The sequence below is a fragment of the Podarcis filfolensis genome (assembly GCF_964270895.1).
Source record: "Podarcis filfolensis genome assembly, chromosome: 1".
Classification (NCBI taxonomy): domain Eukaryota; kingdom Metazoa; phylum Chordata; class Lepidosauria; order Squamata; family Lacertidae; genus Podarcis; species Podarcis filfolensis.
The window spans coordinates 92726157-92752912 of NC_139604.1; the positions used below are offsets into that span (position 1 = coordinate 92726157).

At 41.0% G+C, this 26756-nt stretch overlaps 2 protein-coding genes across 4 annotated transcripts in view; one reads left to right on the top strand and one right to left on the bottom strand.

The window, feature by feature from the left end:
- SPTBN5 (spectrin beta, non-erythrocytic 5) overlaps nucleotides 1–4431 on the top strand; it is a 101699-nt gene extending 97268 nt beyond the window's left edge. For both annotated transcript variants that reach the window (XM_083606104.1, XM_083606103.1), the window contains exons 68-70: nucleotides 1051–1166; nucleotides 2473–2613; nucleotides 3725–4431. In XM_083606104.1, coding sequence (XP_083462230.1) covers nucleotides 1051–1166; nucleotides 2473–2613; nucleotides 3725–3870 — 403 coding nt within the window. In that variant the 3' untranslated portion in view covers nucleotides 3871–4431. The remainder of the gene's footprint in view (nucleotides 1–1050; nucleotides 1167–2472; nucleotides 2614–3724) is intronic.
- A 2-nt stretch (nucleotides 4432–4433) lies between these two features.
- LOC310759434 (cytosolic phospholipase A2 beta-like) overlaps nucleotides 4434–26756 on the bottom strand; it is a 40261-nt gene continuing 17938 nt past the window's right edge. For both annotated transcript variants that reach the window (XM_083606685.1, XM_083606684.1), the window contains exons 7-20: nucleotides 25421–25484; nucleotides 23526–23653; nucleotides 22274–22378; nucleotides 20149–20186; nucleotides 18450–18585; nucleotides 17642–17778; nucleotides 16431–16653; nucleotides 14828–14942; nucleotides 13309–13446; nucleotides 12579–12680; nucleotides 11268–11450; nucleotides 10184–10350; nucleotides 8633–8819; nucleotides 4434–6600 (exon numbers count right to left, since the gene is read on the bottom strand). In XM_083606685.1, the coding sequence (XP_083462811.1) occupies nucleotides 6353–6600; nucleotides 8633–8819; nucleotides 10184–10350; nucleotides 11268–11450; nucleotides 12579–12680; nucleotides 13309–13446; nucleotides 14828–14942; nucleotides 16431–16653; nucleotides 17642–17778; nucleotides 18450–18585; nucleotides 20149–20186; nucleotides 22274–22378; nucleotides 23526–23653; nucleotides 25421–25484 (1971 nt within the window). In that variant the 3' untranslated portion in view covers nucleotides 4434–6352. The remainder of the gene's footprint in view (nucleotides 6601–8632; nucleotides 8820–10183; nucleotides 10351–11267; nucleotides 11451–12578; nucleotides 12681–13308; nucleotides 13447–14827; nucleotides 14943–16430; nucleotides 16654–17641; nucleotides 17779–18449; nucleotides 18586–20148; nucleotides 20187–22273; nucleotides 22379–23525; nucleotides 23654–25420; nucleotides 25485–26756) is intronic.

Here is a 26756-nt window from a genome sequence, read left to right on the forward strand (position 1 = left end):
GCATATAATTGCTTGAAGTACTTCTGGAAACAATTTCTAATCTCATTTGGATTGTTTATATCTTTTCCTTCTACTTCCAGGTTTGTAATTGTATTTAATTTTTGTCTTTTTTTCAGTTGCCAAGCCAGTAGTTTCCCACATTTATCCGCCGATTCAAATGTCTTCTGTCTCATTTGTTTAATTTTCCATTCTATTTCCTGATTCATCAATTCCATATATTGTGTTTGATAGATCTTTATTTCTCTCAGAATCTCTTGTGACTTCGGCTTGGCCCTCAATTTTTTCTCACCTTCTTTAATTTTCTCCAAAATTTTATCTTTTTTCTCATTTTGCCTTCTCTTTTTTAATGCATTCTGTTGTATCAGGAACCCTCTCATCACAGCTTTACTTGCGTCCCAGATTACTCTTTTTTCCACATTTGTTGGCAAATTTAATTCAAAATAGTCTCTTAAAGTCTTTTGGGCCTTGTTGTATACTTCTTCATCTCTAAATAAGGTGTCATTCATCCTCCATCTAAAGGTGCCGGTTGTTGTTTGCTTCATCTCCATCTTTACAGCATTATGGTCAGCAAAAGCCCACTCTCTTCCACTGAATCAGAGCAAACGGCAATCTGCTAAAAATCTGAATTGCTGTTTGTTCCGATTTCTTGTTAAAAAGCATGTTTTCACAGGGAAAGCACTGGGTGGGGCAAAAACAAAACAAAACAGACAGCGCTTTAAACGCTGGGCAAAAGGTAAGCATGGACAGGCATGTTGCTGGAAATCATGCTGGTGGAAATTATTAGAATCAGGAATGTCAGTGTCTTAAAACCAGCGCTTACTTCTGCAAAATACCTCACTGAAATCTCTGCCCATTCTTTCTCTGGATCAGGCCATCCCCTGCATGACAGCTCCACAGGACAAAATGATTGATGGTTCTTTGTTTGGTTTCTTGCCCTTAATATATTTACAGTTAAGGGTGTGATATACTGTAACTAATTTAAACTTGTATTTGTTATCTAAGTTTTCAACAGAGGAAAGCTAATATCTGTTTAATACTGTTTGTTGATAGGAGAACACCTTCCTTCAAAGTTGCAAAAGAAAAAAAGCCTGTTGGAAATCCCCAGGAATCAGGAGAATTGACACAGGATTTTAATATAATCTTTGCTCAGGATTCTGAAGATTCTGGTAATACTGGAACATTTTTTCTTTTATTAAAAATATAAAAATACACCAAAGAGGGGGAAACTACATAATATAGAAATGAAAACATGCTGTGTAATGTTGTTGTTGTTGTATGCATGTTTGTTTGTTTGTTTGTTTATATATTTTTCCCTGACAGGAACTCAGGGCAGCTAACATATAAAAATACACCATATTCTTCTGCCATATAGTATAATCCAGTTTACTAATCTAATATTTTTATGATATTTTGGCCATTGACCATAGCAATATGCAAAATTCTTACCAGTGAAGTGCACAGATTAATTGCTTTCTTCATGGTACATACGTAAATTTGATACAGACCTCCTCTGGCTTCCATAAACAGAATAAAAAGCATTATTATTAATCTATTATCAGTTCTCATATCTTCTTTCATTATGAAAACAATGAATGTGGTGGAGAGTAATAGAGGTGTGGGATAAATGATTCATTCAATTAGGAGATGAGAACTGTACTTTATCTAGGTCAGGCCTCCCCAATTTATAACCCACTTTGGCAAACAGAGCTCATCAGACGCATACTGTAGCCTGCTAGAGCAGACCTTTCCAAACTGTGTGTTGCAACATTCGTGAGTCATCTGCAGTGTATAAGTGTATTGCATGAATGCTCCCCGTGCTCCTTGCAGGACTGGAAAAGGGTTAGTTTAACCTCTGGTTTGCTAGTAAAACTGAGTTACTGTCTTGTGAAATGATGCATGTCTAAAAAGTGTGTCATCAACATGAAAAGTTTGGAAAGCTCTGTGCTAGAGGCTTGATAACCTTCCAGCAGTCCCAAGTCAACAGATTTTTTCTGTTGTGACTTGAATAAATCAATAGTGATCCATAAATATTTCTAGAGTTTTGATGGTAGCTTTACTCAGCCACAGGACCATTAAAGGTAAAGGATCCCTGACAGTTAAGTCCAGTCACGAACGACTCTGGGGTTGCGGCGCTTATCTCACTTTACTGGCCGAGGGAGCCGACATTTGCTCACAGTTTTTCCACGTCATGTGGCCAGCATGACTAAGCCGCTTCTGGCGAAACCAAAGCAGTGCACAGAAACGCTGTTTACCTTCCTGCCGGAGCGGTACCTATTTATCTACTTGCACTTTAGGGCGTGCTTTCGAACTCCTAGGTTGGCAGGAGCTGGGACCGAGCAACGGGAGCTCATCCCGTCGCAGGGATTCGAACCACTGACCTTCCGATCAGCATGCCCTAGGCTCAGTGGTTTAGACCACAGCGCCACCCGCGTCCCACAGGACCATTAAAGATGTGCTAATAACTCATTTCAGATGCTTCTTCTGTGCACTCCGTGGAGTCTGATCCAGTAACACTGTTGATGTCCAGTCTATCAGAGCACCCTCAAAGCTATCATAAAGCACAGCCTTATCCTAATGGAGGAAAGAAAGGAACTCTGGATCAAGGAGTCCAAGGTAAAGTTTAACTGCAGTTAGGCAGAAGGGGGCAATTTTCTGGGTAACTTGAGATGCAATTATACAATTCATAAACATCAGCTTGAAGACCCCTCCACTCATATTCTGCATATGTTAATTTCAATTTAACACCACTTGTACATTTAAACACACATCCACTCTCCATCTCTGTTTTATCCCTGAGGAGGTGTGGAATGTATCAACTCAGAAAATGATATAGTCCATGGGAAATGTTGGTTAAAATGTGAGATTATAAATTAGGAGGAATCAAGTGGAAAAACAGGGTTGGCTAGGAAATATATCAAATTCTTTGGGGGTTGGAATAATGAACTGAGGAATCTGCTCAAATTACACGCCTCTGTGTGAAATTCCTCCTTTTTCTCATTACATATTTGGCCTTTCCCCAAAACTTAAATTCCTACATTGGGGATGTATGTCAAACACAGACAAATCACCTGCCAACTGAGCCTGCAAGGCATTCGGTAAAACAGCTCTGTAAAATGCTGTGTCAATTCCAAAACAACCACTCCTAAATCACCAGAATAGGAGCCAAGTTGATTTAGCAGATGCTGTAGTATAAGGCCTGATAGCCCCTTAGTTTTTTTACCATTATAAATTCTGCTTCTGCTCCTTGAGTAGTGGCAACCCAGGGAGATCAGACATAGAATTTGGCACAGGGTGTCACATTGATGGGTGGTTATTCTTCCAGGAGTGCATTATGACAGCTTTTTAGTGTGATGGGGAAAGGTAATAGCTCAGTGGTATTTTTGCATGAAAGGAGCCCAGGTTCGGTCCCTAGCATAGTCAGGTAAGGCTGAGGAAAAAAACCCTTGTCTGAAACCATGGAGAGCTACTGTCAGTCTCTATAGGCAACATGGAGCTGGCTATTGGCTCAGTTAGAATACAAGGGTCCTGACTAGCATGAGATTTTTAAGATCTCAGGTAGAAGAATTTCCCTTTTCCATTAGGAGGCCTTTTTGGTTGCACCATTGCCTAATAAAGGGTAGTTCCCCAGCAATATATAATAAGGCCATCTCTGCAGTTGCACCCTGGTTGTGAAATATGCTTCCTCCTGAGATTAGGCAGGTGCTGACAATGGTTAGTTTTTCAGGAGCCAAAGCTGAACCAAAAACTGAAGTAACCAAGAGCCTAGACACTCTGCAGAACCTGGGGAGAACAAAGCCAGAGATTGATGTCACAAAGCAGAAGAAAAAGAAAGAGAAAAATGTCTTCAAAAAGCTTTTTAGCAAGAAATAAGAGCAGCAAATGGAAGAGAGTGCTACAGTTCTGTGGATGTGCTGGGTTCTTCTTTTGACTACACCCTATTGCCTTCACTATGTAAATAAAACAACAAAACAGTGCCACTGTCAATAATTCAGCACCAATATATTTCAGACTGTAAACCATATGGATTGAAAAGCCATAAAAGTGACTGTAGACTGGCTGCTCTCAGCATGCTTATTTTTTTAGAGGGAAGTACTGCTAGAAAGGATGACTTAAGCCTCCTTCACATATTAAACATGTGAAAGGGTCTTTGCGACTACAAAGAGCCTCTCCCCACTGCTGGCCCATCCCCTTACATTAGGCTGTTGCCATCAATGGGTTGTGCATTAAAAATGCACTGTCGTAAGAGAAAAGCATGAAACTGTTTGCGTTCCTTCATTTTAATGTTTAGAAACTGTTTTCCAGAGAGAACTAGGTTTTAGATAATACATAGAATGGAGACCAAATTTTATACTGATGTTTCTCTAGTTTAAACTAATGGAAAACATTTTTTCATATACCGTACCTCTTTAAATAAAACTGACCCCACACGAAGATTTACTGTTGCAACTGTTTTATTATGAAGTTACAGTCACCACATAGTAACTGCATATATTTTTTGTTCTTCCTGAGATACTCTTAAAGCAAAAATAAAAAACAAAAAAATCCTGAGTTCCTTCCTAATACACTACATCTACTTCTATTCATTTTGCCTTTATTAAATGTGGCAATGCTTTATTTAAAACACACCAAAAATGTTTAACCTTGACTGCTTTAGAACAAAATTGGTCATACTTTGTCTCTCAAGTCCCTATTCTTTATATTTCAAATTTCTTGACAAGATGATGAAAATATACCATTTCTGGGTGGTCTTGCTTTTTTATGAGAGATGCAAATACTTTTGAACCAGATTCTGAAACAGTATAAATCATATTACCCCAAATAATTTCTGAAGAGTGGATATAATTTGCTCCAGCTGAAGATCTGGTTTTTAATACTTAATGTTCTGTGAAGACAAAATTCTTCTGACACTATTTAAGGCTCTGACATGCCTACCCTCAGGTTTATAGTAACATCTTCCAGAGCATTCATAAGCAATGGAAACCAGCTTTTTACAGGGTATGTTCAATTTACAGCAAACATGTTGAAGGCTTCCTTTTTAATTATACAACATAACTGTTTGCCATTGCATCCCCCAGCAAGTTTTGCATGCAAAGATAGAATCACCAGCTGTGCACTGCTTGTGTGTAAGAGGTTGCCTCATCAAAGAACCAGGCATGTGGAATCAGGGCACCTGACATCACAATTCATATAGAGGCTTTGCTGATCTCTGCCAGTCCAAATAGCAATATTATAGTGCCAATCTATTTTAAAAAATACTACCATTGGTAGAATCAGCTGCCTCGAAGCACCAAAAGAGCAACATTTATTTATTGAGTCAGATTAGCAGTTCATCTATCTAGCCTAACACTGTGAATGCTGACCACAGCATGTCTCAGACCCATTTTCTGAGCGTATCAGGTAGGTGCTATTCCCAGCCCTAGAGTAAGGATACCAGACGTCCCCGGATTTACACATCAGTCCCCATACAAAATCCACTGAAGCTGAAAAGTGTCCCCAGATTCATTGAAAAAAATCTGGTAACCTTACCCTCAATAAATCTCCAATTAAGTGTTTGCAGAGGATACTTAACTCCCTTCTGAATCACTTCTATTGTGGCAAATTTAGCTATAGATTCAGGTTTAAAAGGATCAAATACAAGCAAAAGCCGTCATGTTGTGGACTGAGTTTGTTGAATTTAACTAGCAGATCTGACTAAACACGGAGGCAATACAAGCAAACAAGGCAATATTGCAAATAATTATAATGGGTTTCATTAAGTTATAATACTAAATTATTTTAGCAATGGTGGTTTTTATTCACAGCTGAAATGCATCAGCCCTCTTTAGAATAGGAAATGGAAACAATAGTGATCAGCAAAGGAACAGCAAGAATATCTGTATGGTATGATGTAATTGCTCATAGTGGAATTGATGCAAGAAAGCTCCACTCTTCACAGTTTCCATTGGTACTGAAGTCCAACACATCTCCTTCATTTCCAGTAGAGTTGCAGAGGGTCACCATTCAAAGTATTATAAACAAATCCCTGTGACCTCTCAAATTAACGTATCAACAATGTCACTCCTTGTAATACAATCTCAGCTACTTACTGACTTGGTAACTTTAACTGAGTGTCGTCCAGCCCCATCAGAATCACCTCCTGAAGCTCTTCCTGCTATGTTCCTCGCATTGTTCACAAGCTACAACCCAGGTATGTGACCTTGAACATGGATGGCTCAAAAAATAGGAATATTAATAAATAAAGAAGCCATCTGTTCAAACTAGGCAGGGTGGGGAACTACACTCAGTGTTCACTGCAAACTGTATGGTATGACTATGCCTTAGGCATAACCTCCAACAATGTAAGTGTTGGGGGCTAATTGGTGCCCTGCTCAGGGTCAGAGAATTTCTTTCTAGCCTGGGACCAAATGTTTTTCTTCTTCTGTATAGCATGCTGGATGGCCTGGAGGATGTGGCCTTCGCTACAGAGGATGTTATAGGTGCACAGGTTTAGGAGTCTGTCAAAGTCCTCCTCACTGTAGGTTAAATGGAATGTTTTGTAAGGCGAGTCTTTACCCAAGTTTACTTCACATCCACTCATTTCAGAAGGAGTGCGTTTCACTCCTGAAAGAAAGAAACAAAATAATACCACTGGTAAGCAAACCTTACTTCATTCAGAGTTCTGTACTGCATTTTGGTTGGAAGTGTCAACGTTTGCTAAACTGGAAACAACCAACAGCAACAAAACGATTCCACGTTACTCTACCTATTCCATGCTCTCCTTGTTATGCACGACCCAATTTGCTGAGCAGTAAGAAATTCCAAAAGTACTATAGGGTTTTCTTTTCTTTTGGGCAAGACAACATTGCACTTTTAGGGTATTTTTCCAATACTAATTTCTGCAAATCCAAGCAGCATCCCCTTGAAACTTTCATTCAGCCAGCTAAAAGTCCCAAGAAAAGTTTCTCCTGTGATAGCAACAATGCATCTTTGCAAATTCTTTTGTTGTTGTTGTTTGCATCTCTGTGCTCTTCCAAGCATGCATTCATATGCACAATTTACCCTAGCACATACATTTTTTTACATACTGCTTGGCTGGGGAACTGCTGTGCAAAATTCAGAGAATGGAATCTTGAAGGGTGACTGTGTTTGGGTTCGCATATTGTTTCAGAAAATGCAGATTACATAAATTGGCCTTTAGGAGCACACTGAATCAACTCCCCACCCCAGCCATAGGGGCAGAGGTAGAAGCCAGGGGCATTCTTTTCCCAGGCCTCTGAAAAGGGTGAAAATGTCCATAGTGAATAAATAGTGTGTGGTTTCTGCAAACAATTTTGGAAATGACGCCTATAGAATCTCACCATGGCTGGGGCAAGCTTTGGAGATAATTGCAGAGCATTCCCTCCCTTTTTGAATTTCGTCCAATCTTATGCAGTATGAAGCCCTACTATATTTTGCTATTGGCAAGCCTCCTGCTTGTACAGTTTTACAGCTGCCATGTGAGCCTGTAGCTCAGAAATGTGTTACTGTCTGGGATTCATGTTTGCTTGTCTCCAATTAACAGTTTGGGGCCAAGGTGGAAGACTGCAAATCTTGGCTCCGGCATTCTTTCCATATACTCTCACTGGCCTTTTATTGGAAGGAAAGTAGAATCTTATGTTAGGTCCAACCCATTCCCACATTTACAATTTGGAGTGATGGATTCACTACACACAAATTCCAAATTATGGCTATTTAAAAATAGATTGCTTACTTGCTTCTTGTGTTATTTAGCTGCTTGGGAAAGTTGGAAGACACAGCCAGAGTCTATTATGTGTAAACAATAGCTGGCTTAGCACTTCTGTAATAAACCTCCTGCCACAAAACCTACTGGATAACTCAGGGGTCAAAGTTTGACTCTTCCCCACCCTTTCAGCTATTCCACAACCCAACTAACTAAATGCCACCACTGCTCCCAATTCTGGGACATATTCGCATAGAACATAGTAAGATGCATATAAATTATGCCAGATATCAGTGGCGTAGCGTGGGTTGTCAGCACCCGGGGCAAGGCAAGTAATTTGCGCCCCCTAACCCATGGATTTGCGCCCCCTAACCCGTGGATTTGCCCTAACCCCCAGATGTTGCGCCCGGTGCGGCCGCCCCCCCCCCGCACCCCCCACGCTACGCCACTGCCAGATATATATTGGGAATGCCAATTTACTACACAGCAAGATACAAAAAAATCAATCAAGCCATTCCTACTTCTCACCCAGGGTGTACACACTCCCCTTCCACCTCTCATCTGGATGGGGTGGGGTGGGGACAGGTTTTTAGTTATTTCAGAGACCTGTGTTCAGTGAGTGGGTGGGTGGATGTATAAATCAGCAAACCTCTCTCCTTCCTCTCTGTGTTGCTGGCAGGGGAAAGTGGGTGTATGGAAAAAAATCCTGGTGGGTACCAGTTTTCCCCAGAACTCCCTCCAAGTGATGCTATGTCAACATGCACCAACATTTCAAGACGGGGGGGGGGGGGAATGGCAGGCACCAGTGAGGGTTCCTAGTGATAGAAGCATCAAATGGATTAAACAAAAAAATTAAATGGGAGGAAAATGACTGAGAAGTTCAGACTAGAGATTGCTATTAAAAACGCATTAGGCAATGGACGCTGAATTTACCTGGTGCCTTGTACTCCTTGAAGGAGGCACATACTAGAGGGAAATAAATCAGAATTGGCGCTTGTGGGTTATCTTCATCTGAGAACACATAGCACTCTCTGGGATTCTTCCAGTCCTCTTCGGTTAGGTCAACTTTGGGAAAAGGAATACTTTGCTCTTCGCAGTATTTGGCTGTCAAATGTATTTGCTGGAGAAGACACAAATCAACACTTTCTGTTTATCAGAATTTAAGTCAAGAGTTCGGCACACTGAATTAACCCATGACTGGCCACCTAGAGTGGGCTGAAATGTGGGGTGTGAATACAAAACACATACCTGTGATACAAAATACAGGCTACTGTTCTATTCTCAAAGATGCTTTGACAGCAATTGTTGTAGAAAAATGATATTATTATGATTACTTTATTTATATCACACCCATCTCATAAATTTAAAATTAAAAGTGAAAAGAAGTTTTTAATGTTTGAAGTTTTATTCAGTTTTTAGTGTTCTGTTGGAAGCCACCCAGAGTCCCTGGGGAAACCCAGCCAGATGGGTGGGGTACAAATATTATTATTATTATTATTATTATTACCACCACCAAATGTGTCCAATAGGCTCTATGTGTGCGTATTATTTCTGTTAATGAGAGAGAGAACACCCAATAACAACAACCTTTTAAATCCCAGCCTGGTGACTTTTTACAAGGGACCACACAATTATTTTCAGAGCCAGTGGGAAAGGCACTGCCACTGTGGCACTTGATTCTTGAATAGCAAGGTGGATTCAGAGATGGGGTGAGTATACCAAACCCACACCACTATAACTCCCTGCATTAGCAAGGAAGGGACTCCACTAACTTGTCCTTATAAACCGCTTACATACATACCTGCATCATGTTCCAAAAGCTGATTTTATGACTCTCATTAAATCCACTTCCACCTCTCTTAGGTGTCATGTTTCCTTCAGCAAGCCCCCCCCCCCCCCAGTTTGCATGTGGGATACTCACATCCAGAGCCAGCATGGCAGCTTCCCTTATAAGCACTGAAATTGCTTTAAAGTAGATCCAATCATTTGTCTACCCTGCCTAATACTCTGACTGACAACAGCTCTCTGGGGTTCCCATTACCCCTTTAGGTAAAGGTAAAGGGACCCCTGACCATGAGGTCCAGTCATGACCGACTCTGGGGTTGCGGCGCTCATCTCACTTTATTGGCCGAGGGAGCTGGCGTTTGTCTGCAGACAGCTTCCGGGTCATGTGGCCAGCATGACTAAGCTGCTTCTGGCGAACCCTATTTATCTACTTACACTTTGACATGCTTTGAAACTGCTAGGTTGGCAGGAGCAGGGACCAAGCAATGGGAGCTCACCCCGTCACAGGGATTTGAACCGCCGACCTTCTGATCGGCAAGTCCTAGGCTCTGTGGTTTAACCTGATCCTTAACCAGAAACGCCAAGGATGGAACCTGCTGAACTATTGTTCCTCTCCACAACCGTCTCAAAGCTTCCTGGGATGCCACCTTGCTACAGACATTGGGATGGAAAAGCCATATAGAGTTCATTCCTTCTTACCTTGAAGGGTGAACTAATGTCATAATTCACAATGATGATGACATCCACATTCCTCTCTGGCTTAAGGAGTGGTGGAATACTGGTGTTAACAAAAAAGCCTATATCTATTAAGCACAGTGATTTATCCCCTGGTGTCAGCTTGTTAGGAGAAGCATCAAGCACAGTATCTGGGGAAAAACAAGGTTTAAGGTTTCTTATCAGCACGACCGTGAGAAAGATGATTATGTCAAAGTACAGTGGTACCTCGCAAGACGAAATTATTTCGTTCTGCGAGTTTTTTCGTCTTGTGAGTTTTTCGTCTTGCGAAGCACGGATTCCAACCCAAAATCCAAAACCCCCAAAAAAAGTTTTAAAAGTTTAACTTACCAAATGGCTGCAAAAGAAGTTTTGGAAAAGCTTCAAAAATCACCAAAGTCTTCAAAAACCTCAAAAAAGGAAACAAACTTGCAAGACGTTTTCGTCTTGCGAAGCAAGCCCATAGGGAAATTCGTCTTGCGAAGCAACTCAAAAAACGAAAAACTCTTTCGTCTTGCGAGTTTTTCGTCTTACGAGGCATTCGTCTTAGAATCATAGAATCGTAGAGTTGGAAGAGACCACAAGGGCCATCGAGTCCAACCCCCTGCAAGCAGGAAACACCATCAGAGCACTCCTGACATATGGTTGTCAAGCCTCTGCTTAAAGACCTCCAAAGAAGGAGACTCCACCACACTCCTTGGCAGCAAATTCCACTGTCGAACAGCTCTTACTGTCAGGAAGTTCTTCCTAATGTTTAGGTGGAATCTTCTTTCTTGCGAGGTGCCACTGTAACATGGTAGCAGGTATTAACAGCCATCACTGGTAAGAGTTGCATTGTCTTTTCATAATAATTCACCTTGCTTCTACTGGGTAAACCCAGCAAACTGAGCAGGAGTTGCACAAGAGCACTCCCCTTGCTATAAAATGAAAATTACGTAGGACTATGGTTCCCAAACTCATGGACCAGTTGAAAATTGCTGAGGGTCTTGATGAAATTTATGCTGGCTGTAGAAAACTGAGCTAGTTCTAAAGCGCCAAAACCTTTTAGGGAACCGTAGTTATTAGTTACCTCGCCATTCAATAAATTCTTTCTGTTGCAAATAGTCTTTATGAAAGTCAAGACTTTGTAGGAAGTTGTGAGTTTCCCCTTTTAAAGGACGATCAGTTAGAATATCATTAAAGATTTCACCAAGTTTTCCAGGCCCGCAAGTTGGAGGCTTATAGATCGTGAAATATCCTTCATGTTCTTCACCTGAAATAAAATATTGAGGAAGTTAATTTCTGGAAGCTTTCCCTTCCCTTTCCAGAACATAACACTTCAAGGTTCTTCAGGTATTTTTTCACACAACCATGTTCCATTGATAAAAGCATCATCCAACTTGCACACTCTTGGAAAATGAAAACAAAAGCCAATCACTGAAGCTTATAAGTGGGATTCACAACCAAAAGTTGCAGTGTATCCTCATCCCCCCTAATAGGGGTACTCAGTGGCATAGCGTGGGTTGTCAGCACCCTGGGCAAGGCAAGTAATTTGCGCCCCCTAACCCGTGGATTTTAGTAGGGGCAGAGAGCTGCGAGTGCGAGCTCGCCCCCCCCCCCAGATGTTGCGCCCGGTGCGGCCGGCCCCCCTGCACCCCCCACGCTACGCCACTGGGGGTACTCCTGTTCAGGGTTCCTACCAGCAAGGCTACACTATAACCCCCGTTCTCAGTTTCATGGTTTTCTCTTCAAACTCGCAGAGCCTTATTCAATTACAGTGGTACCTCGGGTTAAGTACTTAATTCGTTCCGGAGGTCCGTTCTTAATCTGAAACTGTTCTTAACCTGAAGCACCACTTTAGCTAATGGGGCCTCCTGCTGCCGCTGCACTGCCGTAGCCCGATTTCTGTTCTTATCCTGAAGTAACGTTCTTAACCTGAAGCACTATTTCTGGGTTAGCGGAGTGTGAAACCTGAAGCGTATGTAACCCGAGGTACCACTGTAAATTGCTGTGCTAGCAGAAGCCAGGAGATGATCCTTGTGCTGACAGAACCTTAGCCTTTGAGCTATGTTGAATGGAAGCCATGGTCAACATGGCTCCTGGATGCTACTGTTTTTGCCCTGGAAGGGAAGGGGAAGGAATTGAGGAATTGGGATGTGATGCAAGACTGCCAAATCGAGACTTCAAAGTTTTGTGTCCTCTGTCCTATGAACCAACCTAGCTTGTGGCATCATAGAGGGTGGCCCATAGAAGCAGTCAAAAACATTTTTAAACATTAATTTCAACATTAAGTTAATTATATTTGTGACAAATTTGAGAAGGGAATAAGCACGTTGGGGGAGCTGCATGCAACCCACAACTGTGCAAGCAAGAATAAAGAGGTCAGTACTGAAGCTCTTACTCTTGGCCAGGTCTTTGGCCCATCGATCCCAAAATTCTTCTGTCGTTGAAGCAGTATACAGCCCATCCATAAGATTCACACAGAAGATGTTAGTCCAGATACCTGTAAGTCCAAACACACAGAAAAATCATTGTACTAGCCCACGTTAACCACCAGAATCAGGAGAATCAGTGTCTATATGCTCAATGAACAAGCAAATTATTTGCTTTAGCACCGAGTTATTAGTCACACTACCACAAGAGAGGCCAAATGTTGCTATATCACTGAAACACAGGAAGTAGATTCAGATTATTACTTTTTCAACCATTTTGTCAGTCTGCTGCTCTTGAAAGTAATTTGTGCATTTTTGGTTTGCAATGAAAGCCTGAAAGGAATTGGTTGTTCTTTCTTCCATACATTATTTGCATCCATTAGCACTGCTAACAATACATTTAAACAACAGCTGGAAGGAATGCAGTAAGAGCATAATCACACCATGACACACTCAATTACAGGAGAGTGTTGTCTTGGGAAACTGAGTTTGTTCTTTACACAGAGATAGAATCTTGTATAAGCCACATCATATGTCAACAATGAGGTATAACATTATTAAAAATAATATGAGAGATATGCTTGTACACTGGCATCATTTGGTTGTCATGAAGCACTGATAACATTGAAAAAAGGAGACGTGCAAGGATGTCAAAAGGCTGATAGGTTTTCTAGTTTAGCTTATGAGTAAACAGATCACCTTCCAGATAACAAATCCGGGATTCTGGGATCTTCTTCACTAGCTTTCCCATGAAGAATTCACTATCAAAATCTTCTGCACGAATGTTGACACCATATTTCTGGAACCCTACTTCATAAGGAGAGAAGTCCACCCATTCTGCAAACAAAATGGTGTACAGAAGGTTAAATGCCTCTAAACTTTATAGCTAGGTCACTAACATAAAAAGAAGCAGAAAAGAAGTAAGCAAACATCCTCAGTGGATATTCTTGGTGGAAGAACTAGCATCATCAGACAGCAAACCATTGAGTCCCATTTTTGTATCTTGATGTAAAGCCTGACTAGGGTAGTAAATGATGGTCTAAAATAAAAATAGAATAATTTGCCCTGCTCTGTACTTAAAGAACAAAAGGCCAACTAGCAGAGAGCAATAAAAGGTGTGCAAAGGAATCACCTAAGCTCACTCAAGCAAGATTTTGGATGACAAAACACTGACAATTTTATGCAACATCTGGAATATGGGTACAGAAAACACCACCTACAAAAAAGTCAACATGGGATACAAGGTAATTTCTTCTTATTTCACGTATCACCATTTGAAATTTTGAACCATTGGTTTTCATTACAATTTTTAAAGCAGTTAACATGGAAACAGGCTCAGGTTTTCAGGGAAAGAAAGCAGATTATTCCAAATCAGGGTTAAAGCCATTGAAAATGAATCTCCTAGAAACCAATACGAAGAGAATAATAATAATAATAATAATAAATTTTTATTTATACCCTGCCCTCCCCAGCCAAGACTGGGCTCAGGGCGGCTAACAACCAATAATAAAAACAAGTTGATTAAAATACAATTTAAAAAAGATTAAAATACAACATTAAAACATTAGGATGCAGCTTCTTCACAGGAGGAAAAAGGAAAAAGAAAGAGGGGGAGGAAATCAAACTGGTTCTAAGCCAAAGGCCAGATGGAACAACTCTGTCTTACAGGCCCTGCGGAAAGAAATCATATCCCGCAGGGCCCTGGTCTCATGAGGCAGAGAGTTCCACCAGGCCGGAGCCAGTGTTGAGAAGGCCCTGGCTCTGGTTGAGGCTAATCTAACTTCCTTAGGGCCCGGGATCTCTAGGGTGTCGCTATTTATGGACCTTAAGGTCCTCTGCGTGGCATACCAGGAGAGGCTGTCCCGTAGGTAAGAGGGTCATAGGCCTTGTAGGGCTTTAAAGGTCAAAACCAGCATCTTAAATCTGACCCTAATGTATATATTATTCACATTAGGACTCTAAATACCAGTTTGATATGACTGTAAGCTTTAAACTGAAAGAAAAATGCAATCCAAACTCCCACTTACAAATTAAGGAGACTCTTGTTTAATTTGACCTTCTGCAGGTCTACTCTAAGAAATGGATTCCCCTACAAAATAGAAGCAACTCAACTGCAAAGCCAAATGACATTTCTCTCTGTCTTTAAATGCTCAAAGCTTTCAGCAGCAGCATCAAGGATTCCATTCAACAACAGTGAGGTTAGCATGACAACACCTACCTCTGAAATCAAAGGTGCTGACTTTGTCTTTGACATTTACAGCTGTGTAGATAGGCAAAGGGTTCTGGCCTTGATCCAAAGCCTGGCGCTGTTCTGAGAGTTTACTGTCATTAAACTAATATCAAAGTAAATTTAAAAAAAAAACATTGAAGCCAATATCTCATGAGCATCCCAAAGGGATTGATTGATTCCCGCCCCACCCCACCCCCTGCAATCTAATACTGACTTTACTCTCTGCAAGTATATATGCTGTAAGCTGCCCTGAGTGGCAGGGGAAACCCAGCCAGATGGACGGGGTATGAATAGGTCTAGATAGTTATTAAATCTCACAGCAACACCTCTACTGGATCCCTTGCCTATTGTTTGGCCATTTTTTCTGAGTGAAAGGTTAATGCTGGAATAGGAAAATGAGCTTCCCACTGCTTCCCCCCCCCCCCCCGGAAAAGAAAAATCTGATCTAGAAATAGCAGGTGCCCATTCCCTTCCTACCATATATGAATCTGGAATATGTCTTCTATGGAGTCATACCATTGGTCCAAGTATTCTCTATCTGAACTTGCAGCAGCTCTCCAGGGATTTTCCAATCACCTAACTATCACCTTTCACTGGATAGGCCAAAGACTGAGTATAGCAGTTACTGCATGGAAATAATGTGATCTACCCCTGAACTATAGGTCTTCTACACACACACACACACACACACACACACACACACACACCATCACCAGCACTTCTTCACTGATAAGATAGGGAAAGCTCAAATGCCTCAAGGAATACAACTTTCTCTCCACATTTACTTCACAGCACATGACAGTACAGATGCTTAGTTGCCGTTATGTAAGTCTTGGCCTCTTGCAGGTTCAACAAAAATTGAGCCAAGGGCATTTCACAACAATTAGATGGTCCTTGTTTGGTGCTAGCCTTTAGCAGATGAGTTTAGGGTAGCATGGAAATTGGCTTGGCTTAAAATTTCCCTCCCCACTCCAACCAAGAACATGATTTTCATGTTTAAGATGAATAGAGAAACGATCAACCCCCAGTCCGCCAATCTTTCTATCAGTTTCACTCTGTTCTTTTCTTGTAGAAATGTTTTAGGGGAAGGGGATGTTACTAGTTTCAGAATGGTTTTCCTTGTGCACAGTTCTTAAGATATGATGGGAGGCAGCAATCCTCACATTTACTGGGAGTAAGTCCCATTGAACTTAATGACGCCTACTTCTGAGTTTATCTGTGGTTCAATCCCGTGCTGATTAAGTTAGCATAAATATAAGCACTACCTTTCAAATGCTGCTTTCAATGCTCTTTTTTATCTGAACATTTTATACTTGGGTAAAAATTATTAAAGTGCTCAAACCACTACTCAGGGAGTGCTCTGTGGTGTGCAAAGTTAATAGCACTTGCAAAACCTAAAATATTGTCAAAGGGAAAAAGATGACTCTTGCAAACAGTGTAACCAAAATTGTGTGAGAGCCTTTCATGGTTTTCTTTGACTGGGAAAAAACTGCCTCCATGTGCAGGGATTTGTCAACAGGTAAGCCCTTGTGACTACAGAGATCCATCAGAGTCCCTAGTTTAGGAATAACAAAACATTTAATATACATACTTTATCATGTAAGAAAGCTTCTTGAACAAGGGCCCAGAGAGCTGTAAAAGATCGGAGGTGCCCCCTTTTAACCCTCTCAACCAGCTCCTTGTGATAATACTTCAATCGATCGATGGAAATAATATCTATTTTGCTCTTCAACATGCTGCTTTTAGCTACTTTGATAGCTTCTTCCAAATTTTCATGTGACCAATCAGTATTTCTGTACAAGTCTGTCATAGTCCTAAGATAGGGAAGAGAAAAAACAGCACTTACAGAACAAGGATGATGATGATGATGATATTATTTACCGTATTGGCCTCACTTTGCCCCCAAATTCCGACTGTGAAAAGTTAAAGTGTAGCTTATATTCACGACCTTACGGTATGCAGCCAGGAGCAAACAGCGCCAGGAGCGTGGCAAAGCGCCACCTGCCCCGCGCATCCTCTCCCCCCAAGGCCGGGAAGGGAGAGAGGGGAAAGGGTGCTGGCAACGGAGCACAGCTCCCCGCCCCCCCCCCCCCGCCCCAGTATGCAGCCAGGAGCAGCAAGGAGTGGAGTGGCTTATATTTGGGAATTTTTTCTTTTTTTCTTCCCCCCGCTCCAATTTTAAAGGTGCGGCTTATATTCAGGTGCTGCTTACATTCAGACCAAATACGGTATACCCCAGCTTTTTCCCTCCTGGCAGGGATTTTTCTGCGGCCTCAAAATGTCTTCATTTCAGGGCACTGGCACTAACAGGAACTTCCTACCACCCTGGGGTGGAAGCCATGGGGACTTCCATAGTGGCAGAGGCGGATGAAGTCCAGCAAAGGGGCACCTCACCTTACCCCAGAGGCGTTGCAAGGTGGGTGCGGTGGGTGTGGTCCACCCCGGGTGTCACCTCCGAGGGGGGTGACAAAATGCTGTGTGGAACTCAACGTCTGTGAGAGACGCTGTGGCTTTGGCACATGCAGGCTTCCCGCTGCCGAAACTGTTCGCCCACCGGCTCTCCCTCAGCTGTGGGTGCCACTATGGCTGAAGCAGAATTGAAACTCAGGTTCCTTAATTTTGTATCTATTGGCCCACATCGCAAAATTTTATTGGAGTGTGAACCAAAATACACTAGTCATGGAAAATCCCACTGAGGTGTATATTTGTTCCACTGACCTTCAGCTTGTAGAATGTTAAATGGATTGTGCCCAGTATAGCTGGGATTCTAATTAAATGTGACACACTTTTCTAACTCCTTACCATGTTGACCCAGAAGCAGTGGTGATATATGAAATGCAATCCAAAAGGTTGAGTTTCTGGAGTGCTAGGAGATGACCATAGAATCCTGACATGGCTCTAACTCCACCTCCTGTTGCCATAACAGCTATCACGGGGACCTGTTAAAAATATATAAGCAATGGCATCACCAAAAATATAAGTGATGGCCTCAGAAACCCGAAAGATTGCATTATAAGACTCTGCTTAATGTGACCGATAATTAGATTAGAATTTCAAAATCTTGGCTTTCCAAGATCCATACAGAACAAAATACTGCTTGGAAAACAATGAAATACAGTAAGGTAGTGATATGTGAATTAAAGGTTATTTTGTTTGATCCCTAGAATAAGTTATAGAATGTCCTGCTCTCTTAATCTCATTTGTCCTGTGAGGCAAATCCTGACTTTATAGAGCATGGAATGTGGAACATTGGCCAAGAACAAGGCTGGTCACAGCTAAGGTGGGATTCAGTCTCAAATCTCTCATTTTGGCTCTCACTTTGCATGTGCAAAACTGTGCTATCCTATACGAGTGCAGAGGTTATGGAACAGGGCCCCCACTGAATTTATGGATTTATTTAAGTTGCGAAGTAGTCAGTTAATGGGAATTCACACAAGACAAGAAGTTTGCGTGACATCAGAATTGTAGTTTTCAGGACCTCCCTTACAGTACATGAACCTTCATACTTCACAGGTAGTCCTATGTCAAATACAAATCCATGCAAACAACAATCCGAAACATGTGAGTCAACAGATATCTTCCAAACAGATCATGGGATGCTAAGACGCACCTCGTCCTCAAACAGTCCTCGTCTCATATTAACAAGCTTATTCAAGGCATCAGCAACGATCTTCTTCCTTTTGCGAAGGAAGTCCTGCTCATCAGCACAAAGCTCATATCCCAAACGCACATCAAGATTCTGTGGACTGGAACAGAGTTACAGAGCCATGTCACTGTGGAGCAGATGACAGGTCATTTTTACAGTAGCTGCAATTACACAAGCTTCTAACAACAACTAAGACTCATCGGTCAAATTCTGAACCAGAAAAACAAGATTCCCATTCAAGGCATGTTATTATTTATATGGAATTGCTGTGTTGCCTTGGTGGCCTCCTCTTTTCACACATCAGGTATAAATATAACCTTTAAATGGGAACTCTACCTACTTTTCACATATTATTTGTAGGCCTGAAGTGTTTAATTCGTTTAAAAAAAGATGAAAAGATAAATTGGGCAGAATATTACATAGATATACACAATTTTAAATACAATTCCAAAGTCCAAATTATGGGAATAATTTTAGTGGGTCAACAAATCATGTTTGTTACAAAATACTGTGCAAGCTTTCAGGTCCTCCAGAACTCTTCATTAGGCTTTGTGGTAAACAAAATGGCAGTGGGCAAGAGGAGGGAGAAGGGAGGAGGGAGGAGGAGGAGAAGGTTGGCTGAATCGTGGATGAAGTCTGTGCTTAGTCACTGAAGGGAAGATATGAGAGGAATTCACAGACATTCAAATGAAGTTCTATTAGGTGCTTTGTAGGGCTGCTGTCCGGGAAGAAGGGAGTATATAATGGTTGATGCCCCATTTTAAAAAATATAAAAAATGAAATCCAGCTGTGCTCTATAAGTTACACAGAAATGAGGCCAGCAGATGTGATCCCACTCACTCACTCAGCCCCATGTGCACTCATTGTAAGGTTTTCAATCTTTATGTCTGTACTAAACCAGATGTATTGACAACCATTGTGTACTTGTACAGACACAGGTCTGCACTTCTCCCTGCTTCAGCTAAGAAAGCTACATATAGTGTGGGTAGAAGCAAGTCTTATGAACTTTATAATAAAGCAATTAACTGTGAGGTACAAAAGTGGGGCTTTATTTATTTTTATCTTCTTGCGCAATTTCACCCAAACACCACCATAATCTAAACTAAAATACAACCACATACATCATTACACAGAGGAGGACTTCTTGGGAAGCAGACCAGCCACCCTCAAGGAAGCAGCGGCAGCATTAGCAGAGGGGAGGGGGGCAGAGGGAAGATTCCCTACAAGGACTCCCGTGGGACATACTCCATTTTAAAAATGGCAACAACGAAGAAGTAGTGCTTTTTATTTCTTTTAAGAGCTTTACTTCTGTTGAGTTTTCAAAATAAATATCAGAAATATTGGTGCTCCTGAGCAAATATCGTTTTGTGGCAAGATGGGGGAGATATTCAGCATGCAAATGCAAGGAATCGGCTTTAATACAAGGAGCAACCGGGAAGATGCAAATGCACATCACACTCAAATGATGCAGTGCAATTAAGAAATGCCACATCAACCCAAGCAAGTTCACATGACATGGCATGACATGACATTAGCTGAACCACAGCAGTTCTATAATTGTAGAGGTGCCTGCTTATTAAAGAAGCAAACTGCCTCCCATCCCTTCCTCATGTCCTCAAGGTAGCCAGGACAGAGCACTTTGGAGAAAAAGCAAGTATCTTACCAGTCAATTACCTTGAGGTACAACTCCAAAGCTCCACCCTGAAATGAAACAATATATGTATGAAAAGAACACAACCTGACAAATAAAATGGAAAAGCCCTGATCATGCATGATAACAGATGATAATAATAATAATAATTTTTATTTATACCCCGCCCTCCCCAGCCAAGGCCAGGCTCAGAGCGGCTTACAAGCAATAATAAAAACAAGTTAAATGATTACAACTTAAAAACAACATTAAAAATACAACATTAAAATATTGAAACATTAAAATATTAAAATGTAGCCTCATCGCAGGAGGAGAAGGAAAAGAAAAAAGAAAGAGAGGGAGGGAATCAAATTGGCTCCAAGCCAAAGGCCAGGCGGAACAACTCTGTCTTACAGGCCCTGCGGAAAGAAATCAGATCCTGCAGGGCCCTGGTCTCATGAGGCAGAGCGTTCCACCAGGCCGGAGCCAGAGTTGAAAAGGCCCTGGCTCTGGTTGAAGCCAATCTAACTTCCTTAGGGCCCGGGACCACTAGGGTGTTGCTATTTATGGACCTTGAGGCTCTCCGTGGGGCATACCGGGAGAGACGGTCCCGTAGGTACGAGGGTCCTAGGCCGTGAAGGGCTTTAAAGGTCAAAAGCAGCACCTTAAATCTGATCCTGTAATTGCAAAATTAAATAAAAAATGAATCACAAATGAATCACTGCAGCTATCTGTGCTAAGGAGCTGCAATTGCCCTATGTCTGTTTATGAAAGCAATTATAAAAACAATTAAAGATGGGAGAGAAATCAAAGTTTGTTCGCATTTTAATGAGAAACTACCTAGTTTACACTTCCCAGACCAATACAAGAACCAATACAAAATAATGCATGTTTCAGGGGAAAGTATGCACACATTTGCAAATGTAGCATACAAATATCAGTAAAGAGATATGCTTGCAAAAAAGTGTGCATAGGTCAAAATGACATACAAAATTGTGTTTCTTAAAAGAGAAAATTGCACTACGTAGCTGATCAATTTTCATGCTACAGGAATGTGGAGAACTGAATTTAAGATTGGAAAAATGAGAAACTGAAATGGACAGATTCTTCTTTGCTCTGGATTCTGTGTTTTCTTGAAACTACATGGCAGCAACTTCCTTGGGGGTGGGGCGGGGAATGCAAACTTATGAAGCAGCCCTTTTTTCCTATTCTTGAAGTCCAATACCAACCACAGAAAATGATTTTCTGCATTGCTGGTCTTTCTTGAGATTGTTTTGGCAGGAATGTGAAGCCAATAAACTCACATGCTTCAAAGAGTCAAAACACTGGAATGTGGAATCTTTTTTGTTTCTTACTTCATTTTTGTAACTTAACTCTTCTGTCTCAATACTGTCATCAGACTGATGCATAGAAAAGAGCAGGCCAAAATACACTGCTCTGCCTACCATCCAGGAAGTTGAGTCTCCTTAGTCCCTTCTTCCTACTAGGAGTAATTCTTCTCATCAGTCATGTCTAGAAGCCAGAATAAAGCTTCCATTATGCTACTCTCTATCTAGAGCAGGGGTAGGCAACCTAAGGCCTGGAGGCCAGATGTGGCCCAATCGCCTTCTAAATCCGGCCCACGGACGGTCTGGGAATCAGCGTGTTTTTACATGAGTAGAATGTGTGCTTTTATTTAAAATGCATCTCTGGGTTATTTGTGGGGCATAGGAATTCATTCATATTTTTTTCCAAAATATAGTCCGGCCCACCACATGGTCTGAGGGACGGTGGACCGGCCCATGGCTGAAAAAGGTTACTGACACCTAATCTAGAGGGAGATAGACATGCTGCCACCTGCCAGAAAACAGGGATGGAAAGCGTTCAGCTAAGCCACCCCTGGTTCCACCCACTTCTGGTACTGAAAACAAACTCCTAGGCTCAGCATGTTCTCAAAGGCAGCTTATTGTTTAATTCTAAATGAGCAAAAGTAGATACAACCACTCTGACATTTGCCCTGCCCTTGTCTAAATGAGAGTGTCACCCTACTGCAACATATCACCCTTTTTTAAAAAATGAAGATGTCTTCTTACAGTTTGGAAAGTGATGTGGAAACACATTGAAAAAGGAATAGAAAGGTTGTTTCGAAGAGCTCTTATAAAACAGAAGCAACACTTGCCTCTAGCACAGGTAGAGTTACTTTGACTTGTTGTCCCACTGGAAGCAATTTCAAAGGCAGAATTAAAGCGTGGCCTGAATCGTTCTTCTCCTCACATGAAATACTCTGGGGAAGAAAGGAAAACACTGTATAGTTTTTACCCAAAGGTACAAGGCATAGAAACTACATTGAAAAATGAAGGTCTCAGTTAAGAAGCAGTCACTGATTTCATGTCACGTTATGTTTAACCTGCCTCTCAGCCATAAAATGGGCCTTAGAATGAGTGAAGGGAAGCTATGTGTTAATGCAGGGACCACCTTAGGGTTAGCATCCAGCCTAAAGAGAGCTGAGCAGCCATCTCTTTGAACCAGAGGCATTGTCCCGGATTTCTCTTCATACTGTCCTCTTATTGTTCACTAAAATATCCTCAACAATGGTTTTGACAAAGTCAAAAATAAGACCACTGCTGGATCATGATGAAGTGCTTTTCAATATAGCACACAACTATTACAAATGTATTTATTTGATTTAACTATCCTATTTGACTTTCATAATGGGTTGAATTACTAGATCAAGGCAGACCACTTTATCATTCTTTGGCTACTGTGCTAATTAGGACAGGTTTGCTAGTTAGACATGCAACAAGTAGAATAACTGGAGATCTCAACATCAATACATTTTGGATTTTCAGGAACTATGGATAGTATCCAACTGTACCACCAGTACAAGAATAATTGCTAGGGCAATGGAACTTCCCCCCATCTCCTATCCCCCATGCATGACACACACACCTAAAATCTGCTCCAGAGGGTTGGGGGAACGCCCAAAACAGATTTAGGGGGCACATGGCGGGGAGGAAATGTTCCATTGCATGAGTAGAAATTCTTGTGCTGGCAGAAATATTTATTTTCAGTACAGTAGAACCTCGTTACATACCACCCTCCTTACAAATCCTTCGGGTTATGAGCTCCGCTAACCCGGAAGTAGATGCCCCTTGTTGCGAACTTTGCCCTGGGATGCGAGCGGAAGTCGCATACAGGTGACATGGCAGCAGCGAGGGGTGGGGTGCCATTAGCGAAAGCGTGCCTCATGTTACGAGCGGTTTCCGGTTACAAACAGACCTCTGGAATGGATTAAGTTCATAACCGGAGGTACCACTGTACAACATTTCAGGATTCTTTAGCCTCAGGCATATGCTCCTATAATTGCTGAGTACGCCTTTTACTTTTCTAATACTACCTGTGGGTACAGGGTAAAAGACAGTGGCTTTTACCTGAATGTTGGCTTTCAGCACTGGCCCCCAGCTCTTTATGCAATGAAAGCAGAAGGAATCTACATCTTCGGACGTCTTCTGTGTCCCTTCATAAGACTCTCGCATGGTAAGCACAACATTTTTCTTGGCTAAAAAAATTAATACTTTAATCATAAGTTACACATTTTTGTTCACAGACAGTTTTTAATTAACCAGTTAAACTCTATTTAGCATAGTTCTATACAATCCTGATCTGCAGCGCGCGCTTTCTCTCTCTCTCTATGTATATTTTACTGTTCCTTTGCATGTGTGAGAGCAGCTAACTGCATATTTGTATGAAACTTTCATCTAAGCTTAGAGAGGCTACGTCAAAAGCCTTGCTATATTCCAGATACATTATACATAAACTATACATACTCAATATGAGTAACATCCACAAATAACGGGTTATCTTTATTTTATTTTATTTTATTTTGGTCTGCTAAACTTCATACTTTGCCTATTAAGAAAATTAAATTGGCCTGGGTTAAAATTCAAGCAAATATTCAAAATCCACCAAAAATGTAACAGTCACCACTCATGATCTGAATATTAAATTTAAAATCTCACTTTTACCTCACAACTTTAGCACTTTGTTAGCATTTCAAATCAGCTATGCAGTAGTGCAAATTTCTCCTAATATATATGTGTTTTTGTGCAATTTTGCCTAATATACACATTTCTGAAGAGCAATTTCCCCTAATAAAATGCATTTTGTATGTTATTCCCAGGAATATGTGCATTTTTATTCACACTACACCCCCGCATATACATTTCTTTACATATTAAATGGGTAGAGAACCACACTGCAAAATTTGGAGAAGTGAAAATCTTGATACATTTATCATCCTATTGTATTATATACAATTTATGATGCCATAATGCATTTGTTGGTTTTTAGGGTATCATAATACTCTTTGTTTCTTTTCTCTCTCTTTTTTCTTTTGTAAGATACTAATATGGCTACCCCTCTGGAAATAATTGCTTACTAAGCATCCACCTCTTGTCAGTTCTCTCTTACAAATCCTCCCCCTCAAGAAACATGAGTTTAGAAACCCATATTTTAGCTCCACCTTTTATGCAGATATCTGAACCTTCAGAAAATATGAGGCAAGCATTCAACATCAAAATTTGCAGATAGAGGAGGATATTGAGGAGACAATTCATTGCATCTCTAAACTTGACCTAGTTAGGGGTGGTTTTTGTGTGTTTTTTTGCTATTTCTCTCGTGAAAATTATGTAAAGTAGATAAAAAAAGTAGGCCTGTCAGTTAATTCAGGGATTGCTGGACTACAGTGATCATCCCTGACCTCTGCCCATGATGGCTGATGGGAGCTGGAGCCCTCAACTTCGAGAGAAGCAAGTTGGTACCCTAAACTTAGTTAAAGAGATCTCAGCCAATTCATAAATTTAGATTTCATCAATTACATGAGTTTGCATAAAACTAAAACAATAATTTTGAAGAGAAAAGCATACATATGGCAAATTTAATGAGTCACAGCTGCAGTCTTAGAAGAGGAATTCCCTCCAGTGTGATTAATGGATTAAGAAGCTATTTAACTGACTAAAAGGCAACAGTCATTAGACAGTCGCCAGTTAGGCAGCAGGCTTATTATTTTTTAATATAAGTACTTAGAAATACTTTAAAGTAGTTGAATATTTATAGCTACTACTCTTCTAAGATAGCATCTGCCTTCTGCCGTATTTATCTTCTAAATAAACTTACAGCTTACATCACTTAAAATTACAATCTCAACATCAGTAAAAAAATAATACAGTCAATTACATGTTGCAGCCCTAGTAAACAATATATATTTAATAACATATATTAGTGGTAAAACACTAGCTGGCTACGTGCCTAAGAGAGAGAGGCCAACCTTTCAAAAGCTTCTCATTCTCTTCTTTCTTCACCTTTACTTCCAAGATCGAAAGTTCACGAGCCTATGAAAACAAGGGCACAGAGTAATAATGTTGATGCCTGAATGCTTGGAGGAAAATACAAAGTATTTCTATAATCAAAGCCATCTGTTTATTTCATCCAAGCAATTTGTTTAAGTTATTTAATTGCACCATTCTTGCCATTCTCTAATTTCTCTCTCTCTCTATTTGCTAGCACTTCATAGAATCCCAAAAGGTGATATTCAGTGTTTGTCATATTCAGAAAAGATCCACTGAAATCAATGGACAAGTAATTTATGTCCACTGCTTGTCCCCCCTAGACTTTCAGTATTTTCCAGGAGGGGTTCCAACACACGCTGGAAATGTATGCTGAAGCACTCTATTACCCTAGCATGACAAATCCACTTTTTTATTTAAAAAGAAAATGCTTTTTGTGGTTAGGAAAGTGACAGGGGGAAAATGATTAACAGGGAGACATATGAACGTAAGGGACCCCTGACCATTAGGTCCAGTCGTGGCCGACTCTGGGGTTGCGGCACTCATGTCACTTTATTGGCCGAGGGAGCTGATGTACAGCTTCCGGGTCATGTGGCCAACATGACTAAGCTGTTTCTGGCGAACCAGAGCAGTGCATGGAAACGCCGTTTACCTTCCCACCGGAGCGGTACCTATTTATCTACTTGCACTTTGACATGCTTTCGAACTGCTAGGTTGGCAGGAGCAGGGACCGAGCAACAGGAGCTCACCCCGTCACGGGGATTCGAACCACCGACCTTCTGATCGGCAAGTCCTAGGCTCTATGGTTTAACCCGCAGTGCCACCCGCATCCCTCTTGACATATGAACACTATGCAGCAAATAAGGACAAATGCTCTTTATCATTTAATCTCCACATAAGCAAATCAAAACAAGAGCTCAATAATGACCAGGCATAGTCTAATCTTTATGTAAGCCTTGTGCAAGGAAATCGCAATGAATGCTCAGTAAAAAGGTCACCTGGAGGAGCCTTCAGTGTGTCTACCCTGAATATGACTTCATTTATTCATCCACCCATCTCTTTAATAAAAATATTTATATACTGCTAAAAATACTTATAAAAAGTATCAGAGCAGTTTACAACAGTTGTACATGAAACCACACAATAAAAGCCATATAAATATTTTAAAATCAGAGATCAGCTTACTGTTATGGAAAGATGTACTCTCAATTGCTTGCATAATCCTGAAGGAATTAGATATTACAAAGAGTGTCATCTTTCCTAAAGAGTTAGCATCTCCAACAAGATGGAATAAATAATTATGAATCAAGATAACTT